The following is a 16,328-nucleotide window of genomic DNA, read 5'->3' as shown; positions in this document are numbered from 1 at the left end:
GCAATAGAAAGGTAGAGTTCACAACACTTGAAAAGTAGGACACTCAAATACAGTGGCAGGAACTTTAACTTGGAATGTAAATGCAACATCGCACAGGAAAAATTCAGTTCAATACCCTTATCAACTGTCAAATTTTGAAAAGTTGCCACCAATACTTAGATGACCCAACAGTAAAAATTTCCTAAACATTACAAATTTCAGCTTGATACCACACCTCACACAAAACAGTGCTTACAAAACCAGGATCATAATTGCATAGTGTAACTTACAAAGCTGTATGACTCCAGTATGAATCATCACACCAAACACAGGACTGCCTAACTAATATGTATCTTAAAGGGTGACGGGTCAGGACGTAACTAAGAGTGAACTTCAGAGCAAGAGATTTACACCATTACCAGCAGAGAGACAGTTTTCCATGACTACAGATTATGTGAAGGCCAACAGGGCTGCTTTGTGACGAATCCAAAGAAAAAGTGTTGAAGAACTACACTCCTCTGAGATGTGGATCTGAGGTATAGAAGACAATCAAGGAAAACATGGTGACTGGACCTCCCATTGAAACAAATGACAATGCAAAATTATTACTGGAACAGATCAAGAACAACTATATCATGCTCCAGGTTATTTAAAGAGTCTCCTATTCTTCAGCCTAGAGTAACTTAAAAAGGAGAATTAAGTTTGAAAGATTAATAGCTCTCACTTCCAATTTAGAATCATCTGAAGATACTCAGCTACTGAAATGCATTGGAAAAAAAACCACCTCTGGAGACAGAACTTCACTGCGGTATCTGGAGAAAGAGAGAAGCTTGTAAAATATTCATAGTTCATTTGGTTAGCATAGATGAATGAGAAAAAAATTAGGTAAGTAAAGATACAGAAATACATAAGAGTATGTTACTGAGTAGATGGACACAAGGTTTTGAAGAAAAATAAGAAGTACTAGTAGTAATTAAAAGTAGTAGCGAGGCAATGAAGCTAACAAAAGGACCATTCCTAATACAACTGAGGTGCCGTGGACGATTAAAAATAAAATATCAAATAAATATTAATAGAAGGAAACTAAGCAAAAAATTGAGACGTAAAACATGAAACCAAGCATTATAGGGATAACAGACACAGTGGAATAGTAAGTAACACCAAAAGCATTCATTTTCAGGAGAGAGACACAAACATGCTGAGCTATACTTGTATAAGGACAAGACAAAATAGAGGAACAAAGGGGATGCTACAAATAAAGCATCATCAATGTCACATCTTTTGAGAAAGGATGGTTTTACTTGGGTGTTTCTGGGACCCTACTAGAAACCAAACGGATAAGATTTGGATATGAAGACTGCTATAAGATAAGCTTATCGATATGAATGGAATTTATTCTCTCTGATTTAGACTGAAGAACAAATGCTAATAATAGGAGGTGGTCCTCCTTCAAAATGATAGCTGACAGATTTTTTCATAAGATGAATAAGGCAAAAAGTACAAGTTCAGTTTTGTTAACTAACTACAGAAAAGCTAACAGAAAACAGTAAACTTGGATACGATTACTTCAAGTTAATTCTGTTTAAACTATTCAGAAAAATAAATGGAATATGTTTGCAATTAAGATTCACAATTCCAAAATGGAAAACTTTTACAGACTATTGAATTGAGGTGATCCATTGAACTGGCTAGTCCAATAACCAAACATAGTTTTCTGGAACGTTTTAAAATAAAAATGTAAAAGCATCTGAAGTATAAACACTGAAAAAAATCTCTTAGGAACTCCAGAACTAATAGAATAACTACATGAAAGGGAGAGTCCACAAGGCATCTGTAGTTTACATACTCTGTCTTTGGAATTTAACTGATGTCAATTAGCAAGTCAAGATTCTAAATACAAGTTAGTAGCTAGGCCTGGACCAAACCTAAGCGCTCTTCTGCTCTTAAGCTTTCATGTTTAGTGTATTTGGGGCTGCCTTTATTCATCTTGAAGTGCCTCTTGTCATAAAATGATGTGCTTTGAAGTCTGTCCCTGGTTTTGGAGGATAACTCATTTTCGTAGAAATGAATTTGTTTCCCCGCCTTTGGCATTGGGAACACCAGGTTCTCAGAAGGGACCAGCTCAGACTCGTTTCGAAACAAGTGCACCTTGACTGGTCAGAATATAATTAGCATCTTAAGCATTCCCAAGGATTACATTTCAAAGCTTTTGCATTACTCACAGCAATTAAGATGTACCAAGTAAGTTTTATAGTTTTAGCTCTAACTCTCTAATTAGTGATTTTAAAACACACATATTTTACATTGTCTTGCCTTTCCATATGGCCAAATATATAAAGCACAACATTTTAGTCCAAACAAAAGCTTTTCTGAAAAACAATCAGTATGCCAAACATAACATTAAAGGAAGTTGTTGTTTTTTCCCAAGAGAGGAACACAGAGATACAGTGACTCAACAGTCACTTTTACCGAAGCCTCATTCCACCATGAAAACGGTACAGTCTACAGTATCTTAAGTGAATCATGATGTAGCTTACATCTTTAATGCCTGATCACTGTGCCAGAGGAGTTCAAAGAGCCTTTATTAAAACCAGCAGCAGGATAGGATGGTTGCACAAGCCACTGCAGCACCTACTTTGTAGCCAGAAGTAATTACGTTCATCTGCTAATCTCTCCTGAAGAAACTCAGTCTAACTGGCAGAGATCACATCTATCAGATGAGAGCTCCATGCAAGACATAGGAACCACTAGTGCTTTTCTTGAAAACACAGCTCAAAGACAAAATAGCATTTTGTGTGTGTGACAGCACAACATACATGCATCACACCCTTTGGAATAAAAAAGGTCAGTGTTGGGAATAAATACCAATTATAAGGAATAACTCTATTTAATTCCTTCCTTTGCCTGCGAGTGCGCAAATCTACATCTTGAGATAACACCACAACTATCAGGTTCTTAACTTTCACAGACTCAAGAACCTCAGGTTTAAGAAACTATTATTCTGAGGCCAGACACCCAGTTGCCTCTGTGGACCTCATGTTTACTCCCCTCTCTTCCTAAAATAACAATGGAATGAGATCTCAAACCTTCACCTGACATATGCAATACATCACACTTCAAAAGGCTGTGGAGTTAACACTGCTGAACTAGTTTAAACCAGTACAAAATATTTCAGGTAGAGAGCATTCAAGAGCTATAACCATGTGGTACAGATTTAAACCTGGAACCATGCGTAATGGAGCTTACGTTTTGGCATTTCACAGTGCCACCTACAACTTCATGTAAAACAGTAACACTGTACAGTCCAAGCAACAGCAGAAGGTCTGACTGAAGTGACTACTGGCTGCTTTAGAACCACAGAGGATGTAAAGCATGTCCATGGGAAGGGGGAGGGAAAAAATAGTAAAAAATTACAACGTAGTCAGATAGGCAGAACTATGTACCTTACTCATATCTAATATCCTCACAGAGCTAAACTGCTTACAAAAATGAGTCCAAGCCTGAGCTAGAAGGCTTATATTTTATTCAGGTGGTTACTGTTTGGGAAATTGTAAATCCTCTGTTCTCTAATGAGCATGCTAAGCAGCCATAAAACATAGAAGTTGCTGCCAGCAAAGTCAGGATGAAAATTATCAGTCTTTGTATTACCACAAAAAAAAAAAAAATATATATATATATATATACTCACCAATATCAATTATACCAAATCCTCAAATTGTAAGTGTAAAAAGTCAATGTGGAACATAAAGATTATATGGTTAGAAGAATTTTACTGCTCCATTTTTATTTTTTCATTATCATCATACACTTCAACTTCTTGTATCTGGGGTTTACTCCTAACCCAAAAATCATTTGTGTGCATTAGAACGGCGAAAAGATTCCAGTCTCTCCCAGAAGCTCCAATTCACAAGTGTATTTGGTCCTCATTAATTTAAACCTCCAATCACTTCTAGAAAAAAACCCAAACATTTCAAATACCTAGCTTTCTAAGTACCCAAATGTAATAAAAAGTAATAATTATACTCCAGCATAACATACTTATCATTTCTTTTGAACTGTGTGCACCACTGTTTTCTTGTAATCATTTAATATATAAAGTTGTTTTATCCGTGTAACAATACAGCCACGCTCCAGTAACGTGTGCAAAAGCCGATATTCTCATGTATGGCATGAGCACTTACATCACTATTACCACGTGTATTACCTACACTCATGGGAGCATAAGGCAAAAAAGCCTGCTATGTAAAATGAAATGTACACATCTTTCTTATTAAATGAGATACAGATAAGGATTTGTTTGTTACAGTGAAATACACCATATTCCTGTCTAATGTAACATTACTGAAATTACTGCAGGAGTAGATTTGACTATTAGAAAAAATGCCTAAGATTTGCTAAATGCATCATCTAAACACACTGTGGTAGGGGTGGAAAAAAAAAAATCAAGAGAATATTTCACGATACCTTTTTTCATAATTGAGCATTCTGCCTTTCTAAAAGTAAGAGGTTCTAATTTTTAAGATTCAAAATCTATTTTTTTAAACAAAATTCTGCACACATTAATATTGCAGTGTTGTTACAGTTAAGAGCTGTAATGCACTAACCACTACATTACCCATCCTGCTGCCCCCATCCAACCTGCTCCAAAGTACTGTTATACAAAAATCCCTTGAAATCTCCTGATTTTATATTGTAACAATAAGGCAAGAATATTCTCTATTTTAGTGCAAGTCCTTTGCGGCTTACAAGGATTAAAGGCATTTCACTGCCTTCTGTCATCCTAACTGGGCTGAAGTCATTACATACCAGGTTCAGGTGCTCCCTACCCTCTAACAATGTTATGACCAACACAGAAATTAAACTATGTTTCTCAGGAAACAGCAAACAATGGCTTTGTTTTTTAATCCAAGGCTACTTTCAAAGGCTCACTGTAAGTAATAGAAAAATCTATACTTCCCAATAGGAATATTAAACACCAATGCTTTCACCAAATAAAGGACAGTAAATTCAGAGTATCTACTCTGTTTACATTTGTGTTTCGATCGATAGTTTTAGGTCCTGTGTTAATTTATTATAGCTAACTTCAAAATGCCAAAGCAAGAGAGATGATACTTGCAGAACTGGAGTTAAATTTATATGTTTATAAGATGGTTTTTTGTGTTAAATACGTTTGCGAAAATTAATGTCCCATGAAATAGAGGTGCAGTTCTCAAAAGCATGTATCAGAACAATGGTTACTTTTCTACTTTGTCTGTACTTCATTTTAGGTTCCTGCTGCAAATTTATTTAAAACACGTCTCCTAGTTATAGAACTTCAACACATAAAGTGAATCTTCCTTGCCATGTTTCCATATAGGCCTCCGTGGATTTCTCACCCAGACCTCCTCTAGGCACAACAATCCACAGGCATTGCATTTCTCCTCAAGAACTGAACTCTCTTCTGGAACAAAGTAGTCAAGAAATCAAACAGGCGGCTAAGGAGAAAAACCAGTCCATTTGGCAGCACCCCTCCAGCTACCTACAAGTATTAACAGCCTTAACCATAACTACATCGCTGCAGAAGAGGACAGGGCAGGGAAGGTTCGTCAGAAGCCACGTTCCAAGCGCCTCCCGCAGCAACTGGCGCTGCGAGGCCGCCGGCCGGCCGAGGCCCGCGGCTCCGCGCCACCGCCGGGCACCGCACCCGGGCGAGCCCCGAGCGGCCAGCGCGGCCTGGCTGTGTTTAACGGCGGGCAGAGAGCCGCTCCCGCCGCCTGCGGCAGCCAGCGCGTCCGAGGCCGTCGGCCGGCCTCCCCGCCGCGACGGGGCCACCGAGTCCCCCGGCGGAGCTGCCCCTGGCCCCGCTCCGCCTCTGCCGCCCCCCGGAAGGGCGGCGGGCGGGGAGCACCGGCAGCCGCCCTGCACCAAGGGCCGCCGCGCTGCCCGGCTCGGGCGCGGCTGCGAGGGGAAGTGGGGGAAGGGGAAGAGGTGGCGGGAGGAGAGAAGGAAACGGGCACTTCCGCGCGCGCGCGCAGCGGGGGGAGGGCGGGGAGGGCAGGGGGTTATTTATAGCCCGGCTGCTAATTTGGGAAGCGGGATAACGCGCCCCGCGGAGCGGCACCTGCCGCCAGCACTCACCCCATCCCGCAGAGAGGCGCCGGCTCCTTTAAAACCACCGCAGACCCCACCCTCTGGCCCTCCTCTCCTCCCGCCGCGAGCCCCGCGGCCCGCCAATCGGCGGCGACGACGCAACGGGGCTGCCGGCAGCCAATCGGCGGGCCGCTTAGTGGCCGGAGGAGAGGTGAGGAGGCAAGATGGAGGCGGCGGGTGAGGCGGCGGCTGTCCCCGCCGAGGAGCTGCGGGCGGCGGCTGCCTTCGTGGCTCCCCTGCGGCCTGAGCCGGCGGCCGCCGCCGCCGTGGTGCTGCCGGAGCGACTGCAGCGGCGGGAAGCGGAGCGGCAGCAGGGCGTGGAGCGGCAGCGGCAGAAGAAGGAGGCGCAGGTGGTGAAGGAGGAGCAGAGCGAGTTCTTCGTCGCCGCCTTCTCCCGGGAGCGGGAGGCCGTGGAGGCGCTGCTGGCGGCGGGGCCGCTGGAGGAGGCGGCCGCCCGCCTGCAGGGGCTGCAGAAGATGCTGACCGAGAGCGTGCGGTTCCTGGCGCCCTACGAGCTGCGGCAGGGCCAGGAGGCCGTGGCGCGACTGCAGGGGGACCTGGCGGCCCGGCGCCAGCAGCTGCAGCCCAAGAAGAAATTCGCCTTCCGGGCCCTCAAGAAAGAAGCGGCGCCGGGCAGCGAGCCGCGCCCCGCCGAGCCCGCCCGGCCCGCGGCCGCCGAGCCGGCGCCCTGCCCCGGCACTGCCGAGGGGGAGCCGGGCGGGCCGCCGCTGTGCGGGTTCAGCGGCGCCGAGAACCAGGAGCTGGAGCTCGGCCCCGCGGAGCTGCTGCAGCGCGACGTGCTGCTCTCCCAGCTGCGCGGCTGCCGGGTGCGGCTCCGCGGCAACGCCAACACCGTGCGGGTGCGGGACTGCCGGGGCTGCACCGTGCTCTGCGGGCCCGTTTCCACCTCCGTGATGGTGGATGGCTGCAGTGACTGTGTCCTGGTGCTGGCTTGCCAGCAGCTGCGCACCCATCGCTCCTGCGACAGCCGCTTCTATGTGCAGGTGACCAGCCGGGCCGTGATCGAGGACTGCACTAAGGTCTCCTTTGCCCCCTACGCCTGGAGCTACCCGGGTATCGAGAGGGATTTTGAGTCTTCTGGGCTGGACAGAAGCAGAAACAACTGGAACCTGGTGGATGACTTTGACTGGCTGGCAACTGACAGGCCTTCACCCAACTGGAGCCTGATCCCTGAGCAGGAAAGAATCAGCTGCTGGGACTGACTGCAGAGGCAGCTCAGTACTGAGCAAGAAATCCTGGTGTAAAAGCACTGATTCATAAACAGTGGGACTTCATCGCCAATATGCCATTAAATAATTCCAATCGGTATTTAAATTGTGAATTACAATGTATGACTTTTTTTTTCTTTAATTCAAGAATAACCAGTCAAATATAGTTTACTGTTCTTACACAAGTTGCTGCTATAATCTTTATGTATCACTGTGGAATTTGCCAACTACTGCAGTACCTCATTGCTAAGTTTTTCTAATTAAGGTGGGGCAAGGAGCACCAACAAACAGGAGCCTCTGTTAGAACTGTTGTGCTGCTTTCACTCACACAGGCAGAATCTGAATTAGCTGCAAGTAGTACAAGCTGTACTGAAATGGAAAAATCAGATTTTTTGCATTTTTGTGGTTCTTAGGTTGCAGATGACAGTACACTATCTTATGCAGTATACAGGAGGGGAGTTTGGTGGTGTAATGGGGACAGTGAAATCTGTAAGTTTGCTTTATTTAGGCTTTGATTTCAAGTTACATAAGTCTAAAGGAAAAAAAGTCACCTAATAAACATTTAATGCTCTCCTAGTACATTAATGTTCGTTTGAAATTAACAAACTTGTAGAGGGTATATAAATACTAAATCTTCGCAGCCTGAAAACTCTATGTGAAAAGATGTTCCTGCTGTAAACAATTTTAACTTGAGATGAATAAAATGAGTGCTTTGAGTGTACTTCTGGGGGCAAACAGTAAGTTCTGATTAATGTTACAGAAGCTCAGTAACCTGCTCTACTGTAGTCTGAAACTTCAGGGGAGAGATATTAAGGGTTGTCCTACTAGTTGTTTTGTTTGCCTACCAGAAACTAGGCTTTGTGGTGCTGTGATCTTAATTTACAGGCCCCTGCTGCTGCATAAGTGAAGCATTGACAGAGGCAGTCAGTAAAATGGGAAGATGAAGTGCTGTGTTCCAGTTCCAAAACTGCACAGTATCTTGCATAAAGTACACAGTAACTTAAGTCCTATTTCTTCACTCCTGGTAAATAAATTTAAAAGGTAGCAGCATTGTGGAATGCAATGTTTTTACAAGGCACTGTTAGTAGTGAAGTGACCACTATTCATACATAGTAAGTTTAGGTTTCCAAAACCACTCCTGTGACATTTTACAATAAATAATTGTTTATCTTGCCTAAGAATCAGCTTAGAGTTATATTTTAAAACTGCAAAATATTTATGCTGCCCTACCATCATGTATGTGCCTCTAACAGAAGATGAATACTAGCCAAACCATCAAAAACTCATCATTGCTATGAGAAATACTTGAAAGTTCTCTTGAGTGCTTGACTTGTTTTGAGCAGATAAACTTTTTATCTAAGTTGTTTTTAGCATATTTATTCAAAAATGGAATTTTTATATATTTTTAAACTTTCAGTTTTGTTTACTTCTGTTAATGTGTACTTTTTTTTACTGAATTGGATTTTGCATTTCAAATGTATTTGGTTTTGTTTCAGTTGTCCCTTCACAAATGATTCTCCTTTGCATTGACAGCATAATAAAATTATTTAAAGGAAACAACTTTAGTCTTGCTTTAATGTACATAATTTTTGATATCTTTTGTTGAAGGGATGGGATCAGATGAGACTCTGATGTATCTTAACACATCCATAATAGTAAATCAAGTCTTTCTTCCCCACGTCCTGGTAGTGACAAATCAATCCCCTTAGCATCTTCTAGTCCTGGGATCGTTACGCCTGTAAGAACTACAGTAATGCCTTTGTTCTGCCAGCTAAAAGCTATAAACATTTTAAGTTTTCTTACTGTGTTGATGGACTCCGGCGAATCTGGAAATGGAGATACCTCCACTGGGCTGCAGCAGGCATTGGAGATGTGCGCTTGTCAACACTTGGAACTGGCCTTGGCCTGTCAGTGTGTTCCTGCACTAGCTGTTGGTCTGTAGTGTGCAGTATTGCCTGGTTAAACAGAACATGAGTCAAAACAAGGAAATTTAGACTTCAATTTCAGGCTGAAAATGGTTCTTTAGTGATGTTTTTCAGAGGTCAGTTACTGACATCCCAGTTCCCACTGCTTTTTTTTTCTCCCCTCAGAATACTTCTGTCAAACCAAAACTATTTGGTAATACTTTTCAGTAACATGGCTTTAGAGGATACCACTAAAGATGTTCCAGACAATTACTTTTGCTTACAGATTTATCATTACCTCTGTAATACAAAACAAGTAATGGAATCTCACTCTCAAGTGTGATGTGAGAGAAGAAAATTCCATGTGAGAACAGCAAGTCTGAGTAAGTTTGCTCAGACAACTACTTAATGGGATTCGTAATACTAAATACGTGACTTCATATATATTACACACACAATTGCATGTTTCCATGCACCTCTTTTAAATATTGATTTTCTAATGTAGGATCATACTAGAAGAACTTTAAAACTAATTGGAAATAGAAGAATGTTTTTTTAAAAATAACGTAGTATGTGACCACAAGTTGTGAACTAGAAAAGGTTTGCTAACATATTCATAGGCTCTATCAGTGTAGAAAATGCAACTTTTTTAGGTATGGAAGAAAGAGAAACACCTAAGCTTTTCTATCTAGTTGTTTTAACAACACTATTTGTAATATTTTTTTAATCAAAAATATATATGGGAAAGGAAGTCACAATTGGTACAAGCAGTAGCAGGCTGTCAGCTGTGTGTTCAGAACACTTCCCTGACACCACCAGTGCGGACGGATCGTGTGCTGCTCACCTGTGTTGTAACCCCCAACATTCTGCAAGCACTTGTAGGCGGGAAAAAAGCAAAATGCCATGTGAGTGAGAACATATTAGCTGATATCCCAAAAGTACAGTTATTCATTTGAGAATCCATTTTTCCAGTCAAATCTAGCGGAAAGTAATAACGGGGATGTACTGAGAATTATATACTCAAGACATTTTTATAAAAGTATATAAAAGCATGGCAGGAGTAAGCGTATATATATATATATATAAACATATATTTTTTTACAGGATACTTAGACATACATAACCTGGATTTAAAATTTCTCAGCTATTTTTTTAAACTAAATTGCTTAGCATCTATTTTCTTAGATGGAAGAAAATTATTTTTATGATGTTGACACATACTCAAACTAATGTTTTGGAAATAAGACATTGGGGTACTTTGACACGCCTAGACTGTAGAGTTGTCTAAGTTATTTCATTGGAACTACTTACAGAGTAAACACGAAACATGTGAAGACGAAAAGTCTAGTCTGTGGTATTTGTAGCTTCACCATGTTTCTCTACTTTTTGCCTCAACTGACAAGGCACCAGAAAAATTGCTTCCTGTCTGCAGGTAAGCCTTGCACTATTTGTTCAAGAGGTCAAAAATGTATCTTGAGTACGGAAGTGATTAAATATGTTCACTGAGAGTGTCTGGTTTCAACAAGTGAGGAATTTTGTGTTATCTTGCCTCTAGATGAGTTAATGGTGGATCATCTCATACATCACACTGAAGCAAACCTTCAAAGAGAGTAAGGAGTGTGTCATGACGTGCCCTGAGCTGCCTGCAGCAGGTGTCCGAGCTCCTGAATTGCTCTCCTGAACCTTCCAACTGAGGAATATTCAGAGGGAAGGTTGGGCAGAGTTCGTGCAGCAGCTGTTTTGAGATGTGCCAGGCGGTCTCCCTTCTCCCGGCTCAAGGAGAGGCTTGCAGTGCAGCCTGTTCCGAGCCGCTTTGTCCCCCTGCTGATACAGCTTGAGAAGGCAGGGCAGCACATGCTCCAGAGTGATAAGCGAGGCCGACATGACAAAAATACCTGTCAGCCTCTTCTCGGCCAGGAGCCAGGATTGCTTTGTGTCTAACCTGCTAGGGAGAGCTCGCGAAAATCCTTTTCTTCAGGGACCCACGGGGGAAGAGGTACTTTGTTCAGGAGACTTTGTGCAAGCCTACGCACTGAACTGGGTTCATGGCTGAGAGGGCAGCAGGTAGAACCAGACTCCCAGTCGCAGTGGAGGGAGTGCAGGAGCAGGCAGACCTGCTTGTGAAAACAAGCTGGTTTCAAGCTCCCTTGCCTAGTAGCAAGATGGAAACACAATGTGAGGGAGCTCGATGAATGAGCATGTTCAGGGATGGTAATTCCCCTGGCAGTAATGAAGGGGGAGCACCAGGAGGTAGCACAGGTTGCCGCCTGCTGAGCCATGCAGGCAGCAGCGCAGGTGGCAGTGCACTGCCAGTCACAGCAGCACTGGCAGATGAACCACCAGCACCACCAGCACCTCTTTGCCTCTGTCTGCAGCAGTTCATTGGTCTAACCCACACGCTGGCCATATTCACATCACCTGCATAACACAACACCGAAGCAAACAAAGTCTCCTCAAGAACTTTAGCTCTGGTTTGCATTTCACTGCCACAAGAATCACAGAATCACAGAATGTTAGGGTTTGGAAGGGACCTCGAAAGATCACCTAGTCCAATCCCCCTGCCAGAGCAGGAACACCCAGATGAGGTTACACAGGAAGGTGTCCCGGCGGGTTTTGAATGTCTCCAGAGTAGGAGACTCCACAACCTCCCTGGGCAGCCTGTTCCAGTGCTCTGTCACCCTCACTGTGAAGAAGTTTCTTCTCAAATTTAAGTGGAACCTTTTGTGTTCTAGTTTGAACCCATTACCCCTTGTCCTATCATTGGTTGTCACCGAGAAGAGCCTGGCTCGATCCTCATGACACGCACCCTTTATATATCTGTAAACATTAATGAGGTCACCCCTCAGTCTCCTCCAAGCTAAAGAGCCCCAGCTCCCTCAGCCTTTCCTCATAAGGGAGATGCTCCACTCCCTTCATCATCTTTGTTGCCCTGCACTGGACTCTCTCCAGCAGTTCCCTGTCCTGGAACTGAGGGGCTCAGAACTGGACACAATATTCCAGGTGTGGTCTCACCAGGGCAGAGTAGAGGGGAAGGAGAACCTCTCTGGACCTACTAACCACCCCCCTTCTGACACACCCCAGGATGCCATTGGCCTTCCTGGCCACAAGGGCACAGTGCTGGCTCATGGTCATCCTGCTGTCCCCAGGACCCCCAGGTCCCTTTTCCCTACACTGCTCTCTAACAGGTCATTCCCCAACTTATACTGGAACCTGGGGTAATAACACAAAGAACTCCTTTAATACATACCCTAAAGAAATTAATTTTACTAGGCCTCAGAAGGGCCTGAAAAACTCCTGCCAAGAACGTGGTTATGAACACCTATGAAGACAGTAGAAACTTCAACACGGTAAAACTAAGTGCAAATTGGCCCTGAATAGAGGGCTCCTTGGCAGAAAGGTAGGAGGTTTCTAAACAGTATGGGACATGGAGGTGTGAAACCATTTTCCTCAGAGAGTCACACGAGTATACTCTTGTTTTAAATGTTTTTGAAAGACAGCCTGGGTGGAGAGCCCTCCTTCAGCTGACAGCTTTACCAAACTCTTTAAAGCCAGTGAAACTTCCTTAGCTTACCACAGCACTGTAACTCAACCTTTTAAAGCTCACATGTCTGTGAATTAAACAAAACAGGTTTATGCAAAAATACCCAACAGCGAACCCATAGAAGAAAACTGAGGCAGTTCTTCAGCACTGCAGAGGGCTCTGATTGTTGGCATTTGTTGAGGCTGTGAGAGGCAGCACAGACCAAAGCTTGCCTCCAGAGAAGCAGACAAGAGCTTTGCTGCTGCTTCCACCAAAGCCACCATCTCACCTGGAGGTCTTGTCCTGAGAGCCTGCTGGAGTCCAGGCATTTCCCTCTCTGCACTTGCTTCTCTGGATACCAGGAACAAAAACTAAGTCATTTGCGTTCCCTCTTTATCCCACCCTGCTTCATTTCAATAGAACCTGATGTGGGTTCTAGTAAAACTTGTGTGAAAAAAACAGTAAGAAATACATGCATAAGATGATTTCTTACATGCTTTTATGCTTTATAATACAAAGTTTATCTTTTTGAGGGCTTGGATTTTATTTTTTTTTAATATGAGGTTTGGGTTTTTAAGTTTCATCCCATTTAAGTAATAGCTACATATAGACAAGAATCAAATTTCAGTGGCTTTACCTGGAATTGCTTCAGGTGTTACAAAATACTTAGGAATTCTTTAATGGAAGCAGTTTCTGTGAACACATACAATCGTCCTCCATCCTCCCTTCATACACATCCTACTTTTGTCTTGCCAAGTAGATTTCTTCCAGCCTCTAAGAGTGGGATCTGAGGGCAGACTTGTTGGCTTTGAGGACTGTATGCACACAAGTACATTTCTTTACCTCCTTTATGCGTCATCCTTTTGCTGCTCAGCTCTGCCCCCCTTAACTCCTACTTTCCATCAGGCTCCCTCCACTTCTTGTGACTGGGGCCTTTTTTCTATGCGGCCAGCAAATTTGCACAAGAAAGCTCGAACCCTGTACTGTGCTAAAAAGCCAGTTTCATCACATACAATAAAAGATAAAAATAGCAAGAAAAAAAAATTGTGCAACTTGTGGAATGTCAACATTTTCATTCACACTGTGATCTGATTTATCTGACTTACTTGAGGATCCATCTGTTGTGCTGAGATGTTTTCCAGCAGTAATAACTACCGTGAGCCTTTTGAAAGCTTTCAATTCCCAACATATTTTTTTCCTCTTTCTGCAAGTGCGAACATTGATTTATAACTCTTACTCTCTGAGCGGTGAACACTACACCCCAGGCACTACAGTAATATGAATACTCATAACGAGCATCTGGGGGGTCAAAGAATAACTGTTTTCTGAACACATTACCCACATTGTGGGTAAGGATGGCTGAAATGCTGGGAACTACCCAGAGCAAAACCAGGCTGAAACCCTCACAGAATGCCCCAGCGTGGTTGAGGAGCCACAGGTCTGGTGGATCAGATCACCCTTCCCAGGGCAGACAACAGCCCCAGCAGCAAATTTAGCTACTTGTCTCTGTTCCCAGCCTCAGGACCTGCAGGCACCTCACATGCCACAGAAGAAGTAGCCTACTGAATTACTAGTGTACATAGGAGGTGAAAAAAACATAAAATAAATAAATCAGACTTTTCTCCACCTGTTAATCATATGATGCGGTACAGCCGTTTTATCACATTGTTCCTCAGTAGTGTCCCTGTACCCACCTCACAAATGCAAGCCAAACCATAGACTACAGTGCATAAAACCCCCTCTTATCACCACACAATAATTTCCTATCATAGGTAAAACCAGACATCTTCATCTTTGCAATGAAATCTAACTACTACTAAGGAAATCAAAGAAAAAAAGAACCCAAGAAAGCCACTTGTTTCGTGTCACAGAGCAGAGTGACAGAAAAATTTGCCCAGGAAATTAAATTTTTTGCCAACTAAAAGCATTTCCATAGTTTAAGCACATGGGATATACCTAAAGGGAATTTCCCTTTTATATCTTATATTCCTGAAGGTGGAAGGAGCACAGTTGGTCCAGGACTGGGCAATGGACTGTATAGCGAATACCAGATTGAATTATCTCCATTAAAAGTTTTTCCCTCCATCCTAGCATTAACTGGTAAGTTTGTGGCTCATACTTAGGTTAGCAAGCATAATTTTTTTGAAAGTTATCAATACTGAACTGTTATCCAGATAAATTATAATTTCTTAACAAAGTTTTGAATTTGAACACATTCGTGATGAGTTCTAGCAGATCAATAGTCATTTGAATTTTATTCTATCCTTTTTTCTCCAAAATGGCATGTGAATTGTACATTCGAGTTTAATATGCAACCTCTGAGGCCACTATTAACTCAAACATCCTTACTGCAATCAGCTTTTGTCCGCTACAGATCAGTTTCATATTTTTCTATTTGAAGTAGCAAGCCATAGTAAATCTGCCCAGTTAGAGGTGAATTCCAGCCAAGATAAAGATTTGTAAGAAAAGCAGGTGCCAAGCAAAAACAGTTTTCTTTTTCATGCTGTCCACACCCCAAAACATTTCTCGGTGATTCCCCATAATCTTTCTCTTCTTTGGGATGCTCTGTTTGAGACAGCCCCCAGCTGAGCAGTTTTTGCTGGGGCTGGCACAGGGCTTGTCGCTCTGTGTCTGACATAAGCGGGAAGCATTAACTCGCCAGTTTTAAAAGTGTTAACTTCATTTCTTCAAAAGAAGTGTCAGATATGCTATATCATATCATTTACTGTCATCAATCTCCTTTAAAACTTCACGCATGGTGAGTTGACTTGATGAGTGAGTAGTTTTTGCCCCTCAAAGCCCCCAGCTGGCGTTGGGAGTGTTGCAAGTACTTAACTAAACACAACGAATTTCCAAATCCGGGATGTTTTGGTTGTGCTGATTGCTGTCAGATGATTACTTGAAAGGTATTACCTGAAGTCTTGATGGTCTAATTAGTACCTGAGTGTCCCTTCCTGAGCATCAGGCGAATCATTCATCATCTCCCCCAAAACATCAACTATTTGGGAGTAGTTTATTAAGACCCCTCCTCTTACCTTTATTTAAGGAGAGGAGTGGATTGATGAGCCATGAAGTATATGCTGCATGTTCTGTTTCACTATTTTTATTCCTGAATTAACAGGAAACACCCTAGTAAATACAGTGATATGGTTTTGCTCCATCAGAAATATTGTGGAATGTTAATTATTAAGGTAGCAGGTATTCAGACTGTCATCTGTGCTCCTGAATATAAGCTTCTCCATACCCAGAGCAGCACCAGGCTTACATCTGCTGTGGGAGGGTTTAGTATTTCTTCTCTTATTCATTGCACTACAGAACATATTTCACCGTATATATATCTGTGATTCACAGACCTGATAGAAAATTCTTTTTAATTTTAACTGGAGTTTCACTCTGTCATCACTGACAAGAAAGGAACTAGTTTCAGGTTAATTTGTCTAGGATTAACTTCAGGCTGTCAGATAAATGCAACCTCCAAACTATCTCATGTTTCCTATCTGAGCCCTGGAGGAGTCAATGAAATGCACTAATGTGCACTGCATGGTTAGGGGATATTTTGCCAAGAAG

The 16,328-nt window shown here is 42.9% G+C and overlaps 2 protein-coding genes across 2 annotated transcripts in view; one reads left to right on the top strand and one right to left on the bottom strand.

Moving 5' to 3' along the window:
- Window positions 1-6,142, bottom strand: part of BICRAL (BICRA like chromatin remodeling complex associated protein) — a 48,064-nt gene extending 41,922 nt beyond the window's left edge. The window contains exon 1 of the mRNA XM_082050049.1: window positions 6,097-6,142. The gene's annotated coding sequence lies outside the window, so the exon portion shown is untranslated. The remainder of the gene's footprint in view (window positions 1-6,096) is intronic.
- On the top strand, window positions 6,142-8,897 carry TBCC (tubulin folding cofactor C). The gene has a single exon (XM_082050055.1). It carries the CDS (start codon window positions 6,273-6,275, stop codon window positions 7,329-7,331), a length of 1,059 nt encoding a protein of 352 aa, XP_081906181.1. The 5' UTR covers window positions 6,142-6,272; the 3' UTR covers window positions 7,332-8,897.
- Window positions 8,898-16,328: the final 7,431 nt, after the last annotated feature.

This window comes from Streptopelia decaocto, assembly GCF_964273445.1.
Source record: "Streptopelia decaocto genome assembly, chromosome: 3".
In the NCBI taxonomy this organism is placed as follows: Eukaryota; Metazoa; Chordata; class Aves; order Columbiformes; family Columbidae; genus Streptopelia; species Streptopelia decaocto.
The sequence above is the reverse complement of the archived record's forward strand: the minus strand, read 5'-3'. Positions and strand labels throughout refer to the sequence as shown.